Consider the following 21158-nt stretch of genomic DNA (forward strand, 5'->3'; position numbering starts at 1 on the left):
AAAGTAGTAGTGGGTTTGGATGGGGACCATGAGAAGAGAGAGATATAATATTTTAATGTATTTTTTTTACCAAAAAAGGAAATGTATCACTTAAAAAACACAGCCGGAAAATAAAAGTGTATCACTTAAAAAAACACGGAGGGAGTAAAAAGAACGCACCTTTAAAAGTTAAAGGGCCATACATTGTTTATCTAGAACGGCCATCAAATCCCTTAATGAAAAAGAATTGAACACCCTTCCCCAATCATTTGAAAAGTAAGCAACCTAAGCTAGATAGTTCACAAGGACAAATAAGCCTTACATCGAGGCAGAGGGTTTCGAGCCTTTTAAGGTAAACAAATCATAGAATGCCAACTCAGCGGCTAAAACCGTTGACCTGCCCATAGTGTTACACACTTGACCAAGTTAACTCATAAAGTTCCATTAACAAAAAGTGTATGATATAAGGTAATCTATCATAGAAAATATTGTCACTAATTAATTAGGGTCAATATTAGTTGTTGGTTGTTATTATCTTAATTTTCTCTTATCATTTACCAACTGATTTTCAAAATTATATAACATGGTAATCCTTATATTTTTGCTGAATTCTAGGCGCAAGAAATTAAAAGTAACAAAAATTTAAATCCCAAAAAAAAAAAAAAACATTAAAGAAGTTCCTCTCACATGGCAAGAATCATGAGTTCATCATCATCAGTAACTCCAATTAATAACAAAGGTGATACAAATCTTCAAGTTGAAGCAGATGATCTTCACAAGAATCCTGCACAAGTAATTATTTCTTTTTCCTCAATTTCATGGCTTTAAATCAAAGTTGTTTTAATCATTTTTACTAGTCATTATCAATTTTTTTTATGTTATAGTCTAACACGTTACTCAATTTGTTGTTCTTTTGTCTAACTTTATTTTCTTTTGCTTGTACTACATAATTTTTACCACTTCAAAAGAAAAAAGAAAAAAGAAAAAAAAAAAAGGGAAAAAACCCATTAAGATTTAGTTAATTGGGTTGTTATTGTTCTTGTTTAACTTTGATTTTGCATAAAGATTTCCTAAGAAAATCATTGTCAATGCAGGTGGAAGAGGCAAGAATCGCGGTTGATAAGCCAAAACTCAGTGGAAAGATTATAGGGGTCGTGTTTTATTTGCAACTTCTTGTTGTTTGTGTGCTTGCAGTGATTCTGATCATCAGAGGCTTTCTATCTAAGCATGCTCGTCGTCGGTTTTATCCATCGGAATGGTATCCTCCGATGCTGATGTCTGTTGGATTGGCAGGAATCACTGGATTAGTATGGGAGACTGTAACGTACTGTCATCCGTCGAGAGCTGTCAAATTGGCATTCTGGTTTAGTCCCCTGCTAACTTGTGCCATGGGTGTTGTTTTGATTTCTACTGGTTCAGCAGTTGGATTAGCTTTCGGAATTTTATCGATCTTGGTAGCTGTTATTCAATCATTGTATGCTTGCTGGGCGAACCCACGATTTAATCATGCTGTTTCGGTGCTATCTGTCTGCACTGCAGTTCCTCCACAGAAGACTATAGCAATGACTGTTGTGTCTGTCATTGTAACAGTTGTCTACTCTTCGGCTTTGGTGGGTGGGATTGGTGGAGCTACTGCGACTGGAACTCATATTGATAAGGTTTTCATCGCGGTCATCATCCTTAGCATGACCTGGACACTGCAGGTGATCAAGAATGTCCTACAGGTGGCAGTCTCGCGTGTCAAGTATCTGAACTTTGCTTGTGGAGATGAAACAATGGATGTTTGGACATCTATTAGAGTGGCAGTGAAACCCATGGTGGGAACTGTCTGTTTCGGGTCAGTCTTAGTCCCGACTGTCACCCTTGTTTGCGGCTCTGCTAGAGCAATCAGCCTTATAGCAGGAGATTCTGATGAGTTCCTGTTTTCTTGTACTGACTGTTACTCAGGAATTGCCTCAAGACTTGTGACATGTGGGAATCGCTGGGGGTTTGTCCATGTTGGAGTCTATTGTAAGGGGATCATCCAATCATCCTCAGACACGTGGGAGATGTTCCGGAGAGCTGGGATGGAAGAGCTTATTGACTGTGATTTGACAAGTTCATTCTGCTTCTTCTGTGGGATTGCAGGAGGGGCTCTAAGTGCACTAGCAGGAGGGTGTTGGACACTTGTGGTTCATAAAGAGTATGCAACTGAAATTTCAATCTATGCATTTTTGATTGGTTATTTGGTTAGTCGCGTAGCTATGGCTTGGCCACAAGCATGTGCTTCGGCTTACCATGTGGCGTTTGCTGAGAACCCCCAAAGTGCTCGTTTTGATGCAACTATTCCATTTAGGTTGCAGGAGCTACATAAAAACCAGCATTCTAATGTTTCTGGCGGGGATCGTTGAGTAGGACAGAACACATTTTGTATATAGTATTCCTAACAAATTTTTGATAGCAGCATAAATTCTTTCTTGTAGATATCTGTAACCAGGAATTCAATATGACCATGTCCTGTATTGGCTGTATACATCAATAAATTGGTTGCAATTGCACGTTTGAACGATTAGTGGCTATAGGCGAGGTAGCACTAGCAAGAAAGGACGCTCAGTGTTTGAGAGTACTACTCTATACTTTGTATATATTTCAAAAGGACGTCATAAACTCCCAACAAGTTTTCTTGTGGTTTCCACCTTGTATTGTTTGTACTGTGACAAATTGTGCTCACAAAGAGGCAGTGTTTTCCCTAAAATTACACAAGACTATAACTTGCCCTGTAGCTAGCACAACCACGACTATAGTCAAAAGGTAGGTTGCGAATCTTGATGTCTGAGAGACTGAGATAGAGGTACGCTGGCTGCAATGACAATGGTTCATAAATGCGTAATAGCACTGAATACTTGTAAAAGAAACAAGGTGGTGGCATCCTAGTAAGAGTTTAATAATCAGATGTTAACTTGAACCCATAGAAATGTAACATTATACTACCTTCGTCCTGAATATTAGCCGAAATTGAGTTCATTGGTCAATATCAAATTTGTCAAAAACTGTAGAGCATTACAGTATTACACTGGAAATTTCATTGTTAGATTTATCTGGGATTTCATCATATCATACGGAGTATATTTTACAGGGCACAAAAATCAATTGTCAAAAGTTGACATTATTGGAACACCAAAAGTAATATGTGCCTTGTCATTTAAAATTGATGGCCTAGGAAAACTGCAAGAAGAAATCCATACATACGAAGTACAAAATGGAACATGGTGCAGAAAAGATTTAATCAACATTGCAGATTCCATTGCAGATTTCCATCGCTTAAACCACGACGTGTTTATCATCTCTAGTACTGATCCTATCTCAGCTCAGCCCTTGATTGATAAAATGTTATACAATATGTTTCTTAAACAACCTTTTCACGAAGACTTAGCAACCACATCCATACAACTAGAGGATCAAATTTATAATCATCAGCAAGTCTGATAAATTTATGATGAGCATCCTACTGAGTGGTCTTCAACTCATGGTTCTTAAATAAACATTTGGCACCTGCATAGCATGAACATTCAGAAATCTATTAGGAAATTGTTCACATGACAGTTGCAAAGTATGATAAAACCTTGAAATTAGAGATACAAAGATGGGATCCAAATAATTTAACAAAACATGTTATCATAATCTGGATTTTAGAACTCCAGCAACCCACTTGTTGATCTAGGACAGTGAATTCAGCACAAGTCAATTAATTAGTCTTCAGTGGGCTCATCTCCTCCTTATTTGAAACACATAAACTAAGGAAAGAGGCAATGTTTATTCTTTACAAGTTGAGATGGAAAGAGGACGATTGAAGTTGTAATTAAAATAGCATGAAACACCAACGATAGCATCTCTCAAGAGTCAAGACTACATTGAATACGGAATACCTAACTCTCACTATGTTGAACTTACATACCTAATTCTGTCCATCAATGATGTCAAAGCTAACTCCAACTTCTTAGGCTAAAAGATTTAAAAAAAAAAAAAAAATTAAATCATTTTTGTAACACTATACTTTGCATTTTCTCAAAGTTTGATCCCTATGAGGCTAAGAGTGCTGATTTAGCAACTTGAAGCAAAGTCTGAGACTAATAAAAAAAAAAAAAAAAAAAAAAAAACAAAGTAATTAGATGGTAATATAATTTTTGAAGATTACAAGCAGCCTAACTATAAAAAAACAATCCATGCTATGAAGACGCAAACACCTATGCAAAAGAGATGAGATTTGTGATAGCATCTTCCACAAACAGCATTTACTTTTAAGATGGCAAAGCTAAGCAAAAGAGGGGTAGGGTTTTAAACACTTTAGACTAATTTTAATCTAAGTAATCCTAATTTACTCTTTCATGAATACTAAAGATTTTGTATTACTCCTAAACGACGATCAATTTCACTAAATACATCAAATTCAAATACTCACTCTCATACTATATTTTCATGATGTATTACAAGAATACTATAAACGACGATCATGATAAGGTTAAATTTAATCTAAGCCCATATTAACAAGCCTGAGATATAATTATGCCAATCAACCAATCAAATACCATAGTATCCCTCATTTTTATATGTATAATAAACCAAGCCCGATTATTACAAATATTAACTAAATTAATTATTCTGAGTCTAGGTCTCAAACTCACACCATTTTAAGAGTATACCTGAATACTTATCCCAAGAAGTCAAAGAAAATTGTAGGGGATTCAAGATCCAATTCATTCTTTCAAGACTGATTGAACATATTGTTTATAAATTACTTTTATTCGATCCTCAATCACATCAGTATACATCAATACATAAGATTTACCTAGAGACTTGGGTCACCTCTTTCACTGGATTAAAGTCTTTATTTGCCCTGATGTTCATCAACCAAGTGTCTTCTAGTTCAATTAAAATGAAATTGAGCTATATGTGGTTTGGTTTCTACTCCATTTGGACTAAAACTGATTGATACAACTGATGAATAATTAATATGATATATATAAGGATTAGTTTCTTCCAGGCATGTGAACTATTTTTATGGCCATATACATATCACTTACTGAAACCCAAGAGCTTAAAGCCAAAACAAACTTACTCCCACTTTCTCAATCCTTATGCATATCACAACCAAATTGCACAACCATATTCATAGCACAACTACATGCATATCACCTCTCAGCTTAATGTTGCAGTGAAGAGTCACAGGTCCAAATTGACTCTGTATAACCAGGAATTCAGGAGGTGGTAAAACAAAGACAAATGAAGACATTTCAAAATCCAAAACCCTTAAATACATCCAACAACATACTTCCAGACTCCTCACTCAGAAAAAGTAAAATCTCGACAACCAGCCTTTAAAAAGATTTGTATTTGTTTCTTAACATTGGAAGGGAGGCACCACAAGTCCACAACCCAGAACTACATCTCTTGATGTAATAAGCACACAAATAAGTAGGGTTTTCATCCTAAAATAATGGACTACATCCTTTTTTGTGCAAATTGTCAGTTCCTTCCAAAATACCGGCAACAGGTTTGGATGAAAACTAGTACACAGAAGCATAAAACTAAGTGAGCATTTACATTTCTCTCTAATTTCTGAAGGACGAAAGGTCAAAATTTTGCCACAAGTACAACACGGTGGATCAGCTAATCATTAGCAGAAACAGCTCTATAACAACAATAGCCAACCAGACTCACAAACAGGAATGAGAGAATCACATTCAAGTAAGAAGTAACAGCTAACCTCGTAATATCAAAATGAGACCTAAGAAGATTGAGTAGCAGGAGTAGGAGGTTGATGGCTGATAACGAGTGGAGGACGTAAAGCTCGATGCTTCTCCTGATTTTCCTTTCGAGCCTTATACATCTCTTCAGTCTCGACAACTACCAACCTTTTAACCTGAAACAGATTAAAATCAAATCATTAGGTAGGTATATAAGAAACAGAACAACTCAACAGGCATATAATAGTGAGACCTGCTGTATCATTCCCCTAACAGTAGGAGTGTTCCATCTCATAACAGTCCTGTTGCACTTGCCAAGACGCAATGCCTCCAAGGTTCGTCTGTGGAGTTTTCGGGTTCCAGGCATACCCCTCACCAATGTTATATACAAATTGGGGCTCCATGCGATTGGGACCTGTGCTTTGAAAGCCTTGTATGCACTCATCTCTTTCAACCTACAATAAGCAACCACAACAACAACAAAACCTTAGTTCCAAAATGATTTGGGGTCGCCTAACATGAATCGCCGTCCGATATAGAAATACAACACGCAATCACAACAATAACAAAGCCTTGGTCCTAAAATGATTTGGGGTCGGCTAACATGAATCGCCATTCGATAATGGGACACAACAAGATAATCAGAAGATCCACTCAATGACATTCTTCTTAGAAACAAAATCAACAATCTTTCAATAACAATAGCAAAAAAAATCAAAGCCTTATTACTAGCATTAACGGGCTCTGCAACACATTAGCAACAAAAATTGATTCAATTATCACATAAATTATTTTAGGGATTATCAAATTCTAGCAACAAAATCGCTGGTTATGATCTTTCATAGAGTCTTAGTAACCAATAGTTGAAATTTTCGAACCCTAAACTTAATACTGAAAATTAAGTTAAATTAAATAAAACCCTAGAATATGAAATTGAAATGATGATTACAAATAGAAACAAGAAATTACCTCAGAAGGTGCTTCAATGGGGGATACAAGTATGAGAAGGTGCTTCAATGGACAACGTTGAGTGCGCTTCAATGGAGAAGTGACAATTAAATCCGTTTTTTTTTTTTCTTTTTTCATATTCGCAATTACAGTTAATGCCTTAATGGGTTGGAGGCCCATTAAAAAAACCCTAACCCGCCCCGGCTATATCTATTAGTATAAGAGTCTCTCCAATGGTGAGACTCAAATGAATATTTTTAGGAGAGAGAGTATTTTTTGCAATGTATACTAATAAGTTGGTATCTAAAGTTAGCAACTCCAAAAGAAAGTTGTTAAGTTTAGATACTCAACTTTGAGTCCCGTTTGACAAAAAGTGTGGGCCCTTATCAATATTCTACATATTTTGTAATTTATTTAAGTTTTACCTTTTTTTTAAAAAAAAAATTTAATCTTATAATATTTTATATTTAAAAAAGAAATGGATTTGGTGGGCCGAAAATTGAAAGTGATATTTATATACTTTTAGAGAGTCTCACTATTGAGAAATTAGAATTCACATGAGTCTCTTTGTTTCTCTCCACTCCATGAATGGCAATGGCAATGGCGAATGAAGAAACTCAAAGAGTCACATAGTGGTTGATCTACCGAAGAGAGATTTTATGGATGTAATTTTATCAAATTCTTTTTTGACCTATAGTTTACGCAGGTGATGTAGATTTCGACCACGTATAATGTATAAGTATCCGACATAGGTTTTGTTACTATCTAACATAAATATGTATGGAGTATAAATTACTTAATAGCTTTGACTACTACTAGCACGTGTGCTCATTTCATTTCCAATCAAGTGAATGTCCCAATATCCGAATTATTATTTTTTCGTAATTCTTTGTTGATTGTGGAAAATTTGACGTTATTATATGATAATTAATTATTTAACATTTGAAATAAAAAATTTTTTTAAAAAAAAACTTTTGGGAATGAAAATAATAACTTATACAAAATATTTACCACATTTTGTTTAATGTATTAGGGCATGTTCACATTCACTGAACTAAACTTAACTGAATTGAACTGATTGGAGCTGAAATATATTTTATGAGAGAAGGAAATTAGGAGCTGAATTGAACTGAACTGAACTTATTGGAGCTGAACTGAACTGAAGTGATTGGAGCTAAATTGAACTGAACTAAAATCAAGCTGAACTGAACAAACCCTTAATATAGGGTTTTTTTTTTTTTTTTTTTTTTTTTTTTTGTTATTTATCACTTAAAAATTTTCATGTGCTTTGAGGGAGCTGTTATAATACCCCTCATGATTGCTTTTAAAGGATTTGATATACTACTCATATCAACAAGATGCATCTTCCTTTTAGGGAGCTCATATGCTAGGATACTCTAAAGTTTAGCGTGCATGGCTGGGAGTAGTCTTGGGAGTTGGGATGGGTGACCTCCTGAGAAGTTTTCTCGGGGTATGCAAGAGTGAGCACAAAATGTGCCGAAAGGACTTGTATTGGTTTGTGGGGACAGTTGTTGACCCTTGATGTGCATTTCGTGACAATAGGCCGCTTCCTAATTTGTTTGGGGTCGGGGTCATCCATTTTTCCGTTCAAGTGGGGCCCACTTTCATTTTCCTTCTTTAATTCACATTAAAATTTGCGATTTTTTAATCAAACAAGCAACCACTTCTCCTATGTCGTTGATTTTTCTTAACACTCAAATTTCCTTCAATTAAATAAAAACTTAGTTTATGGAAAATTAATTGCTGATAATATAAAAGCTCTAATTTAATATTGGATTTTGATTTTTTTTTTTTTTTTAAAAAAAAAAGCTATCAAGTTCAATAAAAATCATAAAGAGTATTAGGGAACACTCATCCTATGATTCCTATCAACCATTGCTTTAACAACTAACTTCTACCCACTACTAATTGACTGCTTCTCGCTATCCTAACAACTATCCGCTAATCGACCGCTAAAAGCTACTCGTTACAGCTAGTTTTCCCTAATAGGGCCAAAAACTAACAAATATATAAGCAACGATCATTAAGTGGATCTTGCATTGTGATACACCCCTCGAATACAACGTCAGAAAATACAACCATTTCGGAGAGATGGTCTAACTATATATTTTTTTATAGGTTTATAGCCAAGTGGATGAATTTCATTTGAACACATTTGGAAAATTAACAATCTTTGTAGTCCCGCATGATACTTTACTCAACGAAAAATCAATTATATGACAAAAGAATATACAACCCTAAGCCAAAATCATTCCCTAAAGGAATGAACAACTACATCAACGACTAACTAACAGCTCCACCATAGAGAGACCGGTACATTTACACTAGCTACTTGTGTAAATTAATTGAAATTAATGAAAAGTTAAAGAAAAATAAAGAGAATGAGTCGAAAATCAGGCTATTTTCGACCTAACGACCAAAATTAGTAAACCCTAGTGAAGAAGTGGAGCAGAGATGAGAAAGCAACAAAACTACTTTCTTATTTTTCTTTATGTAATGAGTAACAATTATTAGTTTGTGCACCTGTACAATAGTGCTCATTATTGTGCATCTGATGAACATAAAGCTAGATTTAAATAATATGATTAAAATTTATCGAACAAAAGTGAAAACAAAATAATACGAACCCTAAAAGAACATACATAAGAGGTAAATCCAAAGAACAACAAAAAAAAAAAACAAATAGTTAAACCCTCTGTTTTTTTTATATGCATCAGTTTGACCGGCACATTTGCCGAGACACTACTTTGACCATTAATATCTTTAATTGTGTATTAGAAAAAATTGTAACAAAATTATATTATGAAACTAGACATTATGACAAATCTAATGATATATTATATACTAATATTTATTTATTTTTTATAGGTGAAAAAATAAGTCAACCATGGTATGTGAATAGTGCAATTGTCAAAGTGATGCATATAAAAAAAAAACGGAGGGAGTATTTTTTAATTCTAAGTTAAAACAGCATAATACTTTAAAGACAATGAACATATACATTGATAATTTAATACTAGGATATTAGAGCAAATATAATGTGACAGAGGAATTCGTCAAATACGGGTTTAGACCGCACCCGTCACGGGTGGGTGCAAGTCCATCACTTTACAAGACCAAGGATGTTCTACCTCAAAATCATATGGAAATGAGGGGAGTAGTCTCTTAGTACGAAGTACTCCCTTCGTTTTTAAATTTTTGCTCCATTTCTCCATGCGCGGAGTTTTAGGAGAAAGTATTAAAATATGGAGATAGTGGGGTTAGTGGAAGGTAAATTGGAGGAGAAAGAATCTAAAAGTAATAAAATTGGGTCCACTAGTTGAGAAAAATAAATTAAATATTATATAAGCTTTCCAAATAAGGAAATGGAGCAAGTATTTAAAAACGGTCACAAAAAGAAAGTTGATATGTCTATTTTATATAGTGATTTACCCCCGTCCCTTGATCATAATTAGTAGTGTTTTTGGCTCTTTCGAGCCACTTTTATTACTAATTGGTGTTTTCTAGTGTTTTCGTAGTTTTGGTTGAGTTTTGTAGGAAATTGCACTTTTGGAGCATTTTCCCGGATTTTCATGGAGTGACTACGACCATTGGAGGAGCACGACCATCCCTTTGAAGCCCAAGGCCGGTTAGAGTTATCGAACCGCTGATTAAGGGCTCATTACTTGAGATTCCGAGACATTTTAGACCAAGTGTTAAAGGCCCGAAGAGGAAATCCGATTAGATTCGGAGCCCAATCGAAGTCCAAGAGATGCCCAAGGTGATCCGCCTGGCGCCATGATGCGTCGCCCGAAGGCGCACCTGGCCGGGAGGGGCGAGAGAACATGGCAACGTATGCGCCCCTTTTATATACTCTTACTCTTATATACTCTTAGTATAAAGGCAATTTTGTTAAGCAAGTTTAGTACCTTCTTTTATATACTCTTACTCTTATTCTCTCTCTACTTAGATTTCCTCTCTCTAGATTTCTCTAAACTTTTACTCTTATTTTTAACTGTGCTTTGTAAAATCCCTCGATTCGGTAACGATTTCTTCTTTATTAATTTCAGTATTTTTATTCCTTTAATTCCTTATGACTTGTTTAATTACTTTGATTTATTTAGTTTTAATCATGTCTGAGTAATTTACTTTCTAGGGTTTATGGGGACCTAATAAATAATATGAAGGGGTAATTTATGATTGTTGATTGTTAATGCTTAATTAATTTCCTATTGATTGTTTTAATGCTATGCAATTAGATTAGGCCTGGTTTAATTGTATGAGTTTGACAATATTGATTCGAGAATCGAGAGATGAGAATTGATGTTTAGGCTTAGTTTCAATAGGCAGACTAATTTATAAATGGTTAGGTCGAGATTCGAGAGATGAGATTTAATACCGGTAAATTAACTCTGTGATTGTAATACGTAGCGAAAGCCCTTTATGATCTGATTAATTGATGCATTGATGATTGATTGTTATGTTTTACCCTGAAATATTGTTTATTTAGTGAACTTATACCCTAGGCCTTTTATTATTTGATTTCGTAGTATAGTCTTTAATCACAACAACATTGGTTACTCAGATAACTTAGATTACAATAATTAATTGGGAATAGAAAGACTTGTTTTCCTGTGGATTCGACCCTACTTCCCTATCTACATTACTTAGAGGACTTAGGTAATTACTTTTGATTAGGGGATACGACTTTACCCTGTCAAAAGTGGAGCAAGTATTTAAAAATGGAGGGAGTATTATATAGTGGATTAGTGGTGGTAAGTCTTGAATTCTTTCAATGTGAAATTCCATTACCAGTTTACCATTACACGTCTACACTCCCTCTTTAGTATTTTAGTGTAAGATAAAAGAATGCTCACATAGTCATACATGGGTTGTTCATCAGAATTTAGAATATGGGAGTAGAAAGAGGACTAGAGATTAGTAGTGGGCTGAAAACGTCACCGTCCAAACAGAATACAGAAGCCATCACAAAGTCAACATACTCGTCTCTGCACACGCTACTTACCGACAATTAACTTTTGACAGCATCATAGTAAATTAGTAACCATAACCCAACCTCTTTAATTAATTACAGTACTCTTTTTTCCCATTTTTAACTATCTTCATTCATTATTTTTTGTTTATAAAAAAAGCATTACGGTTTACGGGTAGTACATAAAAATATGATTAAATAAATGTGTAAGTGAACTTAATGATTTTTTTTTGTTTTTTTTTTTGGAGGAAACTTAATGAGTATTTAATTTTTACTTATTAGGGAGATCGAAGGAAATGCTACATTACATAATTAATGTAAGTGAAACAGAGAAACAATAAAACAAATTCATTAAGATGAGGTTATGTAGTGAAAAAAATAATTCGAGTAACAACATTTAAATTCTCATAAAAGTGGTGTAAGTATTCAACATTTAAAAATAATTCGTGTATTACTTTTTTAACGCAAAAATATCTAGTATTACAACACTTATAAGTAGTCAAAAACCGAATGACGTACTCCGTATTATTATTATTATTATTATTATTGTTATTGATTACTCATAAATCATAATCAACTAATCATTATTATTGTTTTTATCACAATTTATTCCTCGTCCGTACGTCAACTCTTTCATCCATTCAACGTGGTTATGTAAGTCTCTACATCCTTCAATAATGTGAATCTATGACCATGACTAATTTTTCCACATTTATACCATCACTTTCACACCTCATAAATCATAATAAATCTAATTTAATTATATTTAAACTACCCCTCAACTTCCTTCCTACCCTCTTTTTATTCAAATATCTCCAAATTCTCACCACTTAAACCCTCTTTTTTTTTTTAGTCCCTTAAAACACTAAATTAAACTAAAACAATGACTAAATACTCAAATAATAACCCTCCTACTTCTAATTGTTTTACTGGCATTCTTCAAATGTTCATTTGTGCAGGCAATCTCCCTACTCACCCTTCTCCACACGATCAAATACTCGAAAAACCCGAAAAATTGCGCTCTTTTTCTAGTAACGTTGATAATGGGTCAGTCCATGAGGTTCAAGCTCAAAATAGTGGTCCGGGGATTATAGCAAGACTAATGGGGTTAGACTCATTGCCAAATTATAATAAAAATGAGGAGAGTAATAAAATTACAACTCTTGACTCGCTTTTTCGTAGCAAGTCTTTGAATTCATTGCACTTCTTGCCAGATTTTGATCCTACTAGAGTTGCATTTCATCGTCGTGCAAAAACTACTTCGTCTTCTTTTCATGAACAGGGTCGGGTTAACTATAACTTTGTCGTCATAAGAGATGATGATCGTGTGGAAAAAGATATGAAGGGGGAGAAGGAGGCGGGTTCGAAATCGAATAATGAGATTTGTTTGTGCAAGAAAAATAGACATGATAATGATGGTAGAAGAGTTAAAGAAAGAAAGAGTAAGAAAAGGTATGAAGAACGTTATTATAATAATACTAGTAGGGAGTTTAGGAATAATGCAGGTGAAAATAGTGATTTATTAAGGGAGAAATTAGTGAAGAAAAAGGGGAAATTAAATGGGAAAGTTGTTACAAGTAAGAAGAAGGTTTATCATAAGGAAATTATGTGTTTTGAAGATGATCAATTACCATCTCGAAGCCCTGTTTCTGTTCTTGATGATTATTACAAGGAATTTGAATTTGTTACTCTTTCCAAAGGTATGATTTGTTTAATTATTTAATTACTTATTGTTTTGTACAAATTAATACCTAATACTCAGTTTAATTATCCTTATATCCGTGTTTAAAGGTCTTAGTAATGGTACTACATAGTATTAAGTCTTAAACGATACTCCTTCCGTTTCAATTTGTTAGTCTCATATACTATTTTGGGCGTTTCAAAAAGATCTATCCATAATGAATGTGTTCCACTTTTAACTTAATTTTTATTTCCTATTTTATACATACTTCCTCCGTTTTCTTTTAGATGTAACACACACTTTTTCACGGTATTTAAGAATTGTGGGGTTCACATAATATAATACACTTTAAGATGGAATGAATGGTTGTTAGAAGTGTAATTTAGTGGGTCATGTGCTTTAAATAAGGGAAATAGTATAGTTTTTCCCTAAAGTAACGTTCCTTTTATAGTGTGTTGCAAGTATTGTGACATTTCCTTTTTAGGGAAGTGTTGCAAGTAAAAGAAAACGGAGGAAGTATTAAATTTTGATTGGTTAAATTCATTAATTGTGAATTAATGACATGACTCTAAGTAAAGAATTTATTCCCTTAAATTATGCAATTATGTTTGACAGTTTTCTAAAAATATCAAAAAAATTTAAAGAAGGCAAAACTATTTACTCCCAAAAAATTTAAAGAAGGCAAAACTATTTACTCTGAGTATGAATTGTTTTGACTTTAATGTTAGATTCCAGATATTTTTCTTTTCTTATTTTATGTGATTGATTTCATATGGGACCATCATATTGAAATGGAGGGAGTAATATGAAGAGTATAAAGTTAAACATACGAGTTTGTAAAAAAAAAAGTTAAACATGCGAATACTAAATAAGTAAATAAACTGGCATATTATTTTGGGACGTATTAGTGTACAATATTATTTTTTTTGTTTTTTTTGGTGCAATTAGTGTACAATATTATTCCTATACTATAACTTGGCACCCACATGAAATTACATGATAAGTTAGTTTATAGGCTTATAGCATGAAATAACATAAATGTTGTGTAATTGACTAACTAATTTCTTGAAAACAGGGGAAGGAAGACAAACAACATCAAATTCAAGGAGGAAAACATCACCAAAAATCAAAATTAATGGTAATTTGCAACAAGAAAGAATGCCAAAATCAAGAGAAAATCATCAGGACTACTGTAACAAGATTGCTACAAAACAAGAATTGGTGAAAGAAGAAGTAGATGCAGCAGATTATATAGTGGAAATGTTGGGAAAAATATGTAAGTTGGCTGAAGAAGAGCATAAAAAAGACTCAAATTGGGTGACAAAATATGAATTATGGAAGATGCAATTTGTAGAAGAAGTAAGTATTCATTTGGGTCAAAAATTGTTGGACTTGCTATTAGATCAGCTAGTGGAAGAAATAGTTATGTTGTCTTTGTAATATGGAGGCCCATTTGGCTTTTCAATATGATTTTTTGTAAAGAAACTTCCTTTTACTATCTTAAAGAGGGAAAGATAGGTTGGTTTAAAGACCCCTATTGTACATTTAAACTTCATAAAAAAAAATAAAAAATTTGTTACTTCGTACATTCTCATGTTACATGATAAATCGTGAATGATAGTGAAACTAAGGGCCTATTCACTTTAGCTTAATCTATACTTATCTATTAAAAAGTGTTCCTAAAAACGTTTATGTGTCACATAAATTTGCACCACATTGCGCCACGTCATCATTTAACTATCATTATGTCATGTCACTTCTAGCATTGCGACATTTATTCCATGTCATTATTAATAAGAAAAAAAACATCCCACAAGGTTTGAACATTGTATCTCATGGTTACAAGAACATACACCTTTCCATCTGAGCCACGACCAATTTATGTTCTCTATATACACATAAATAAATATATGTATAAGTAAGCACAAAAAAAATAAATATGTAGCTTGAAAAAAATATAAAGAGGAATAGTCTCAACAATTCCTAAACAATGGAAATGTAATATCTTCAACAATGGGATTTTGGATTACATTTTGTTTTGAAGTAGTAACTCGGTGCAACGCCCGGGGTACACACTAGTTTCAATTTAAATCCAATCAATTCAGTTCAGTTCAACTCCTAATTTCATTCTCTTATAATATATTCATTTCAGCTCAGCTCGGCTCAACTCAGCTTAGTTTAGCTCCAATCACTTCAGTTCAGTTCAATTCATTTTAGTTCAGCTCCAATCAGTTCTGTTCAGTTCAATTCAGCTCAGTTCAGTAAATGTGAACAAACCGTCCTAAGCTCCACTAAAGTTTTTTACAACTATAATAGCAATCTCAACAGTTGCAAATTGAATTAATTAAACCTTATTTCAATTATGAACATTACGTATATAAATTGAAATACCTTTTAATACCATTCTTCAATATTTTAATGCTACAATTAAAGTACTACCTCCGGTTCGATTTACTCGCAACAAATTCCATTTTGGGTGGTTTAAATTACTCGCAACAATTTTTTTTTCCTTATTTGGTTAGTTTTGTACTATAAAATGACATTTTTGCCCTTACTTTTTTTTAAAATCAAACTTATTAACACTCCTAATTTAAGTTGGTTATGTTTATGTTTTAACTAAGTATCCTAACCACTCCCACCAAATTTACCCCTTTCCCTTTAAATTTATTCATCTCCCAACCACCTTCATTGAATCTGCATTCAATTGAGATTGAAGATGGTTGAGAGCATTCAATTCTGGAAAATTTTTCCAGAAAATGAACCCACCCCAAACCCTAACACTATAAATCTTTCTCTCTCTTTCTCTCTCTCTTCTACGCCTCCTCACTGTCTTTCAATTTTCTGGGTTGTTTCCTCTCTCTCTCTCTCTCTCTCTCTCTCTCTCTCTCTCTCTTAGTTTTCTGGGTGTTGCTACTCTTCGAAAATGGCTTCTCCTCAACAAAAAAAATCAAATCTAAAAAATTATGAGTCCCCCTCTTCTGGATCTACAAGATCACCACCACCACCAACACCTGGAGTAACAAGGTACATACCTCGTAGGGGTTCCGGGGTTATGAAGCATGTTAGGCGTGCTTCTTTAATTGCGTGACGAAGGATCCGCGGGGCTAAGCTTGTTGAATACATCTCAAGGGATGATGAAGAGACCACGAAGGGTTATGGGTCCAAAAAAGCTGATCCTCCAACTGCGGATCCAGAAATGGTAACCACTACAAATGGTGGATCTGCTGCCGTGGTGGGTATTCCACCTGTTTCATCACCCCCTGATGATAACTCGGAGACTGGGTCTTCGGTGGTGCCCCTTGAGTTGACTGCTGCTGATGTCCTCCAGCCACCAGCAGACCATCCCATGATGGGTGGGTCTAGTTCTGGGCCAAGCGCAGGGAGGAAGCGCGTTAGATCTGGCCTTCCTGAGGGTTTGGAGCCTGATGATGTTCTGGAGGCATACCTTCAGATCTACTACCCTTTGTAGTCCCTTCCCCCAAACTAATTGGGCAGCGTAATTTCTATGAACCCTAATCTTTGCTTTTTCTTTGATTTAATGTTAAGTGATGATTTGGATTACTGTTTGGCTTGAGAAACCATACTTGTTGCATGTTGGGTTTGATTTGTGGTAAAAAATTAGCATGTTGTTGCTGGGTTGTGCTTATTCAATTCTGTTTGCTAGTTGTTATGTTACCTTTTACCCATGAGTCCCTGGGAATTCAAGATGGTTGAGTGGATTTAGTATTGTGGATTTCCTGCTTGTTGGTGTGTGATTCTGTATTTTAATTTGTTGATGGGTATGGTGTGTAGTATTTTTTGTAGGAGTCCCCTTTACATTGATGTATTGAGTCCCCCCTCCCATGTTGCATCATTCAGTGTATTTATATCCAAATGATAAAGGGACTCATCAGATACCTATTTAAGTAAAATGGATGCTCTGGGAACCTCTATTTGAGGATTCTATTGAGGAACCATAATTCATTGATGCCTTGAAAGAAAAAAAAAACCCATTATGATGGATTGTAGATAATACAAAAGATGTTGTTTCCATTACTGTGCCTAAAATAAGCCATTTTTACATCACAATTGCTGACATAGATTGCATGACTGCCTATGAATAATTCCACTTAATATGTACCAAAATACACCTAACCAATACCAAACAAAGTACAAAAAACATGTTTAGATATGAATTGGTTATGTGTGGCAGTCAATGCCTTTAGCAAAACAAAATCATCATTGCTTGTAACCTTTAATCTGCATCAACTTCCATATGACCTTATTCTTCACCATTTACTAGGATTGTGATTGAGTCAAGATAATTGACAACCTATGCAATTAGACCCTTGTCTACCTCTAGCAGATCTGGTAAAATCCCTTGCATGTCTAGACTCCTTTTCTTCATGTGTGGTGGGGTGTAATTGTTGCCCCCTCTCCTCCTTAATACTTCAACCATACATGATTGAAGTGTAAGCCAACTATACTTGTTCAATTCAGGATCAAGTTGTTCAAAAGCTATTTCCACTTCCTTTATAAGTTCATCTACATTTTGAGGAAATGATTGATATTGAATTGACTGAATCACATTGAATAGTCCTAAGTCTAGAACATTCATGTCTGGTGATTGAGCTGGTTGAAAAACAAACTGTATGTTGAATCCATATGCTTGTGTGGCTGCTTGAAATTCAGGATCTTGTGGTACTTGATGAGGTCTTGCATTATCCCACTGGATAGTGATATTCTTTGGTAGTTGTGAGGGCCACTGCTCATGTAAAGTTGGCAACACATGGTTCATTAGCATGTCCCTAATTGCTTCTTTGTTTATGCTCTGGACTGCCTTAGCCTCAATGGTGCCCTTATCTCTGTTCTTGCTCTTTTTCTTTGCTGTCTCATACTTAACAAAAGGAAATAACCCATACTTTCCATCATGCAATAATTGTTTGTTTTCATCATACAAGGGTTTCCCTATCATGCCCATAAACATGGCTTTGACCTTAAACCTTCTTGATTGTTGTGCTCTGTATGGATTCTCTTCTGTTGGAAGTAGATAGAAAGTTCTTGTTTTAGGTTTTATGAAAAACCATTTCTCATCTATGTGTATCCTTTGTTGCATGTCAACAAAGGTAGGGTCCCCTTGAGAAGGAATTGGGTGAATTTGACTAAGAACCCACTTAAGCCTGGCTATTTTGTGGTTGTCAGTAAGCGCAGGTTTGTTTGTGCTTGTGTATGTTCTTAATCTACCCCTCTGCCTTAACCTATGCAAAGCTGCCTTAGAAATATGCAAAGCTGCAGCATACCCTCTTTCAGTTTGTCTCTTGTACAAAGGCACTGAAGTTAAGAATTCATCACTGTACTCTGTTAGTTTTCTACCAACAGTGCCTAATTTTTTTTGTCCTAACATCTAAAGCATGACCCTCTATTATGTGTTACTTTATTACCCGAAACCATCTTGTATTTGTTGATCTATGCACATGATGTTTCCTGGCCAACTTGGATAAAACACTACTAAAAATTGGCCAAATTGCGACCGGCGCAAACGGTCGCAAAAAATAGTGAAAACGGTCGCAAAACGTAATTGCGACCGTCAACGGTCGCAACATGGCGGTCGTTATTATGATGGTCGCAAAAAAAAAAAATTACGACCGTTTGACGGTCGCAAATACTTAACGACCGTTTTAACTATTTTCAACGACTGTTAAAAAAACGGTCGCAAATATTAAAAATTGCGACCGCTTATGAAACGGTCGCAAATATCGAATTTAGCGACCGCCATAAGCCGTCGCAAAAAGTATTAAAAAAAACAAAAAAAAAAGAAAAAGACCCACCCACCCACCCTTAGCCCAGATCCACCCAAACCAGATTCCACCCAAACCTGTAAACCTCCACCACTACTTACCCTAAACAACCACTAGCCTGCCTCTGCCGCCCTCTACCCACCATCACCGTCGCCCACCGTCGCCCACCAATACCCAGCACCACCCACCCATCCTTAAACAGAAAAACAGTTGAAAAAAATTCCAAAAAAAAGCAAACAAAAATGAAATAAAACATTATCAAACAATCAAATAATTTCGAACAACAATCCAAAAAAAGACATAATTCGAACAAATTTATCAATACAATTTAACCCACAAATAAAATGCACAAAAATTAAACCAAAATAATCGCCCAATAATTCAACCCATAATTATACCCAAAAAAAAAACCCACAACAATTAAACCCAGAACAAAAAATTCGACAAAAAAATCAAACAAAAACGAAATAAATTAAAACCCTCATAAATCGAACCTAAATTCGAGAAGTTCAAGCTCAAAATCAAACCAAAAATCTATGAAATTCGAACAAATAAAGAACAAATTCGAACAAAATTAAAAAAAAACTCGAAATAAAACCAAAATCAAAGGAATTCGAACAGAAACGCAAACAAAAATCGATAACAAAATCAAAACAAACATGGAAATTCGAACGGAAAACGAATTCAACCACAAAATTCGAAAATAAACAAAATTTCAGAAAATTAAACATACCTTTCACAATATATCTTCCTCTTTAGGTCAATATGGTCAAATTCGACCAAGAAAACTCCAGATCTGGAATTTTTGAGGTCGAATTTGACCATAAACACCAAAGTTCGTGTGGTGTTTTTAACATCAAACGAATTTGACTATTTTCAACTTTTGCTTGTGAAGTTCGCTGCTCTATTTCGGGTCGGTGAAGAGAGGAGATGCGAGAGAAAGAGAAAAAGATGAGGAGAAGAGGATGAGTGAGAAGAGGGGCGTTCACTGGGAGGTGGAAAGAGGAAAGAGAAGAGAGAGATAGGAGAAGGGTGTGAGAAAAAGAGAGGAGAAGAGGATGTGTGAGGAGAGAGATGATAGAGGATGCGTGAGGAAAATAGGACGGCTGCTTCTAATACTAGGGTTTGGGTGATCTTGTTTTATACCCTTTTTTCTTTTAATTTGAAAAAGCACTTTTGCGACCGTTATGGCGGTCGTAATGTTGCGACCGTTTCTCAAACGGTCGTAATTAAAGCATTTTGCGACCGCTTCTAACCGGTCGTAACAGAATTAATTTAATTTTGAATAAAATTTCACATGAATTTTATTATTAAAATATATTTCAGTACCTTTGCGACCGTTTTATAGCCCAAAAACGGTCGCAAATTTGCGACCGCTATAAAAACGGTCGCAAATTTGCGACCGCTTTAAAAACGGTCGCAAATATCAATTATTGCGACTGTTTTGATGACGGTCGTAGAAAAACGGTCGCAATTCGACCGAATTTTAGTAGTGAAAATCCTCTTGGCACTGAGTCCCCCTCCATGTTAAGCATGATCTCATCTACAAGTTGGCGCTTTTCTTGCACTGTCATTTCCCTGCTTTGTCTGCCATACATATGAGCTTCACCTTGTTGTTCACCATCATCATCTGCTTCATAACCAGCATCTTCTTGTGAGTTGATGTTGTTTTCTTCTGATTCTGGTTCAAAGTACTCTTCATCTTTGAATTGATGAAATGATTCCCACGTTTGCTCCTCATTGTAAAGTTGCTGCTCATTAAAAAAGAGTTCTTCAAAGAACTCTGCCATGAGTCCCTACTTTTTTTTTCAGGTAGTATGAAGGTGATGAAATGGTGCCCATAATTTTTTGGATGGTCTTGCACGAAGCCTGGAAGAACTGAACTCAGATGCTGCTTTTGATTAACTTAGCACTGTGTATTTAGGCTAATTTAAAACTAATTGTAGGATTGTGTAATTTGTAGGGTCAATGTTTTGTAAACTTTAACTATCACCCCTATAACCCCCCCCCCCCAAATCCCCTCCCTAATCTCCATTGAAACTGCAACACTATTTCTG

The 21158-nt window shown here is 34.9% G+C and overlaps 4 protein-coding genes across 4 annotated transcripts; 2 read left to right on the forward strand and 2 right to left on the reverse strand.

Annotated features, from left to right (window-relative positions):
• The first annotated feature begins 933 nt into the window (after nucleotides 1–933).
• On the forward strand, nucleotides 934–2539 carry LOC145598193 (protein PNS1-like). The gene has a single exon (XM_081654513.1). It carries the CDS (start codon nucleotides 1068–1070, stop codon nucleotides 2367–2369), a length of 1302 nt encoding a protein of 433 aa, XP_081510639.1. The 5' UTR covers nucleotides 934–1067; the 3' UTR covers nucleotides 2370–2539.
• A 499-nt stretch (nucleotides 2540–3038) lies between these two features.
• Nucleotides 3039–6808, reverse strand: LOC145598194 (uncharacterized). Its single transcript, XM_081654514.1, has 4 exons — nucleotides 6672–6808; nucleotides 5956–6157; nucleotides 5723–5878; nucleotides 3039–3510 (listed from the first exon to the last, which is right to left on the reverse strand). Exons 2-3 carry the CDS (start codon nucleotides 6145–6147, stop codon nucleotides 5744–5746), a joined length of 327 nt encoding a protein of 108 aa, XP_081510640.1. The 5' UTR covers nucleotides 6148–6157; nucleotides 6672–6808; the 3' UTR covers nucleotides 3039–3510; nucleotides 5723–5743.
• Nucleotides 6809–12475: 5667 nt separating this feature from the next.
• Nucleotides 12476–14766, forward strand: LOC145599405 (uncharacterized). Its single transcript, XM_081655795.1, has 2 exons — nucleotides 12476–13343; nucleotides 14400–14766. Exons 1-2 carry the CDS (start codon nucleotides 12527–12529, stop codon nucleotides 14762–14764), a joined length of 1182 nt encoding a protein of 393 aa, XP_081511921.1. The 5' UTR covers nucleotides 12476–12526; the 3' UTR covers nucleotides 14765–14766.
• Nucleotides 14767–17636: 2870 nt separating this feature from the next.
• Nucleotides 17637–18707, reverse strand: LOC145596779 (uncharacterized). The gene has a single exon (XM_081652976.1). It carries the CDS (start codon nucleotides 18705–18707, stop codon nucleotides 17637–17639), a length of 1071 nt encoding a protein of 356 aa, XP_081509102.1.
• Between the last annotated feature and the right edge of the window lie 2451 nt (nucleotides 18708–21158).

Source organism: Chenopodium album, chromosome 20, assembly GCF_948465745.1.
Source record: "Chenopodium album chromosome 20, dcCheAlbu1.1, whole genome shotgun sequence".
In the NCBI taxonomy this organism is placed as follows: Eukaryota; Viridiplantae; Streptophyta; class Magnoliopsida; order Caryophyllales; family Amaranthaceae; genus Chenopodium; species Chenopodium album.

What these genes read in the sequence shown, in the direction of transcription:
- LOC145596779 (XM_081652976.1), bottom strand. Translation starts at nt 18,707, where the DNA reads ATGTTAGGACAAAAAAAATTAGGCACTGTTGGTAGAAAACTAACAGAG.
- LOC145598193 (XM_081654513.1), top strand. Translation starts at nt 1,068, where the DNA reads ATGCAGGTGGAAGAGGCAAGAATCGCGGTTGATAAGCCAAAACTCAGT.
- LOC145599405 (XM_081655795.1), top strand. Translation starts at nt 12,527, where the DNA reads ATGACTAAATACTCAAATAATAACCCTCCTACTTCTAATTGTTTTACT. An exon ending in ATTTGTTACTCTTTCCAAAG is followed by an intron (nt 13,344 to 14,399) that starts GTATGATTTGTT and finishes TCTTGAAAACAG; the next exon opens with GGGAAGGAAGACAAACAACA.
- LOC145598194 (XM_081654514.1), bottom strand. Translation starts at nt 6,147, where the DNA reads ATGAGTGCATACAAGGCTTTCAAAGCACAGGTCCCAATCGCATGGAGC. An exon ending in TTAGGGGAATGATACAGCAG is followed by an intron (nt 5,879 to 5,955) that starts GTCTCACTATTA and finishes AATCTGTTTCAG; the next exon opens with GTTAAAAGGTTGGTAGTTGT.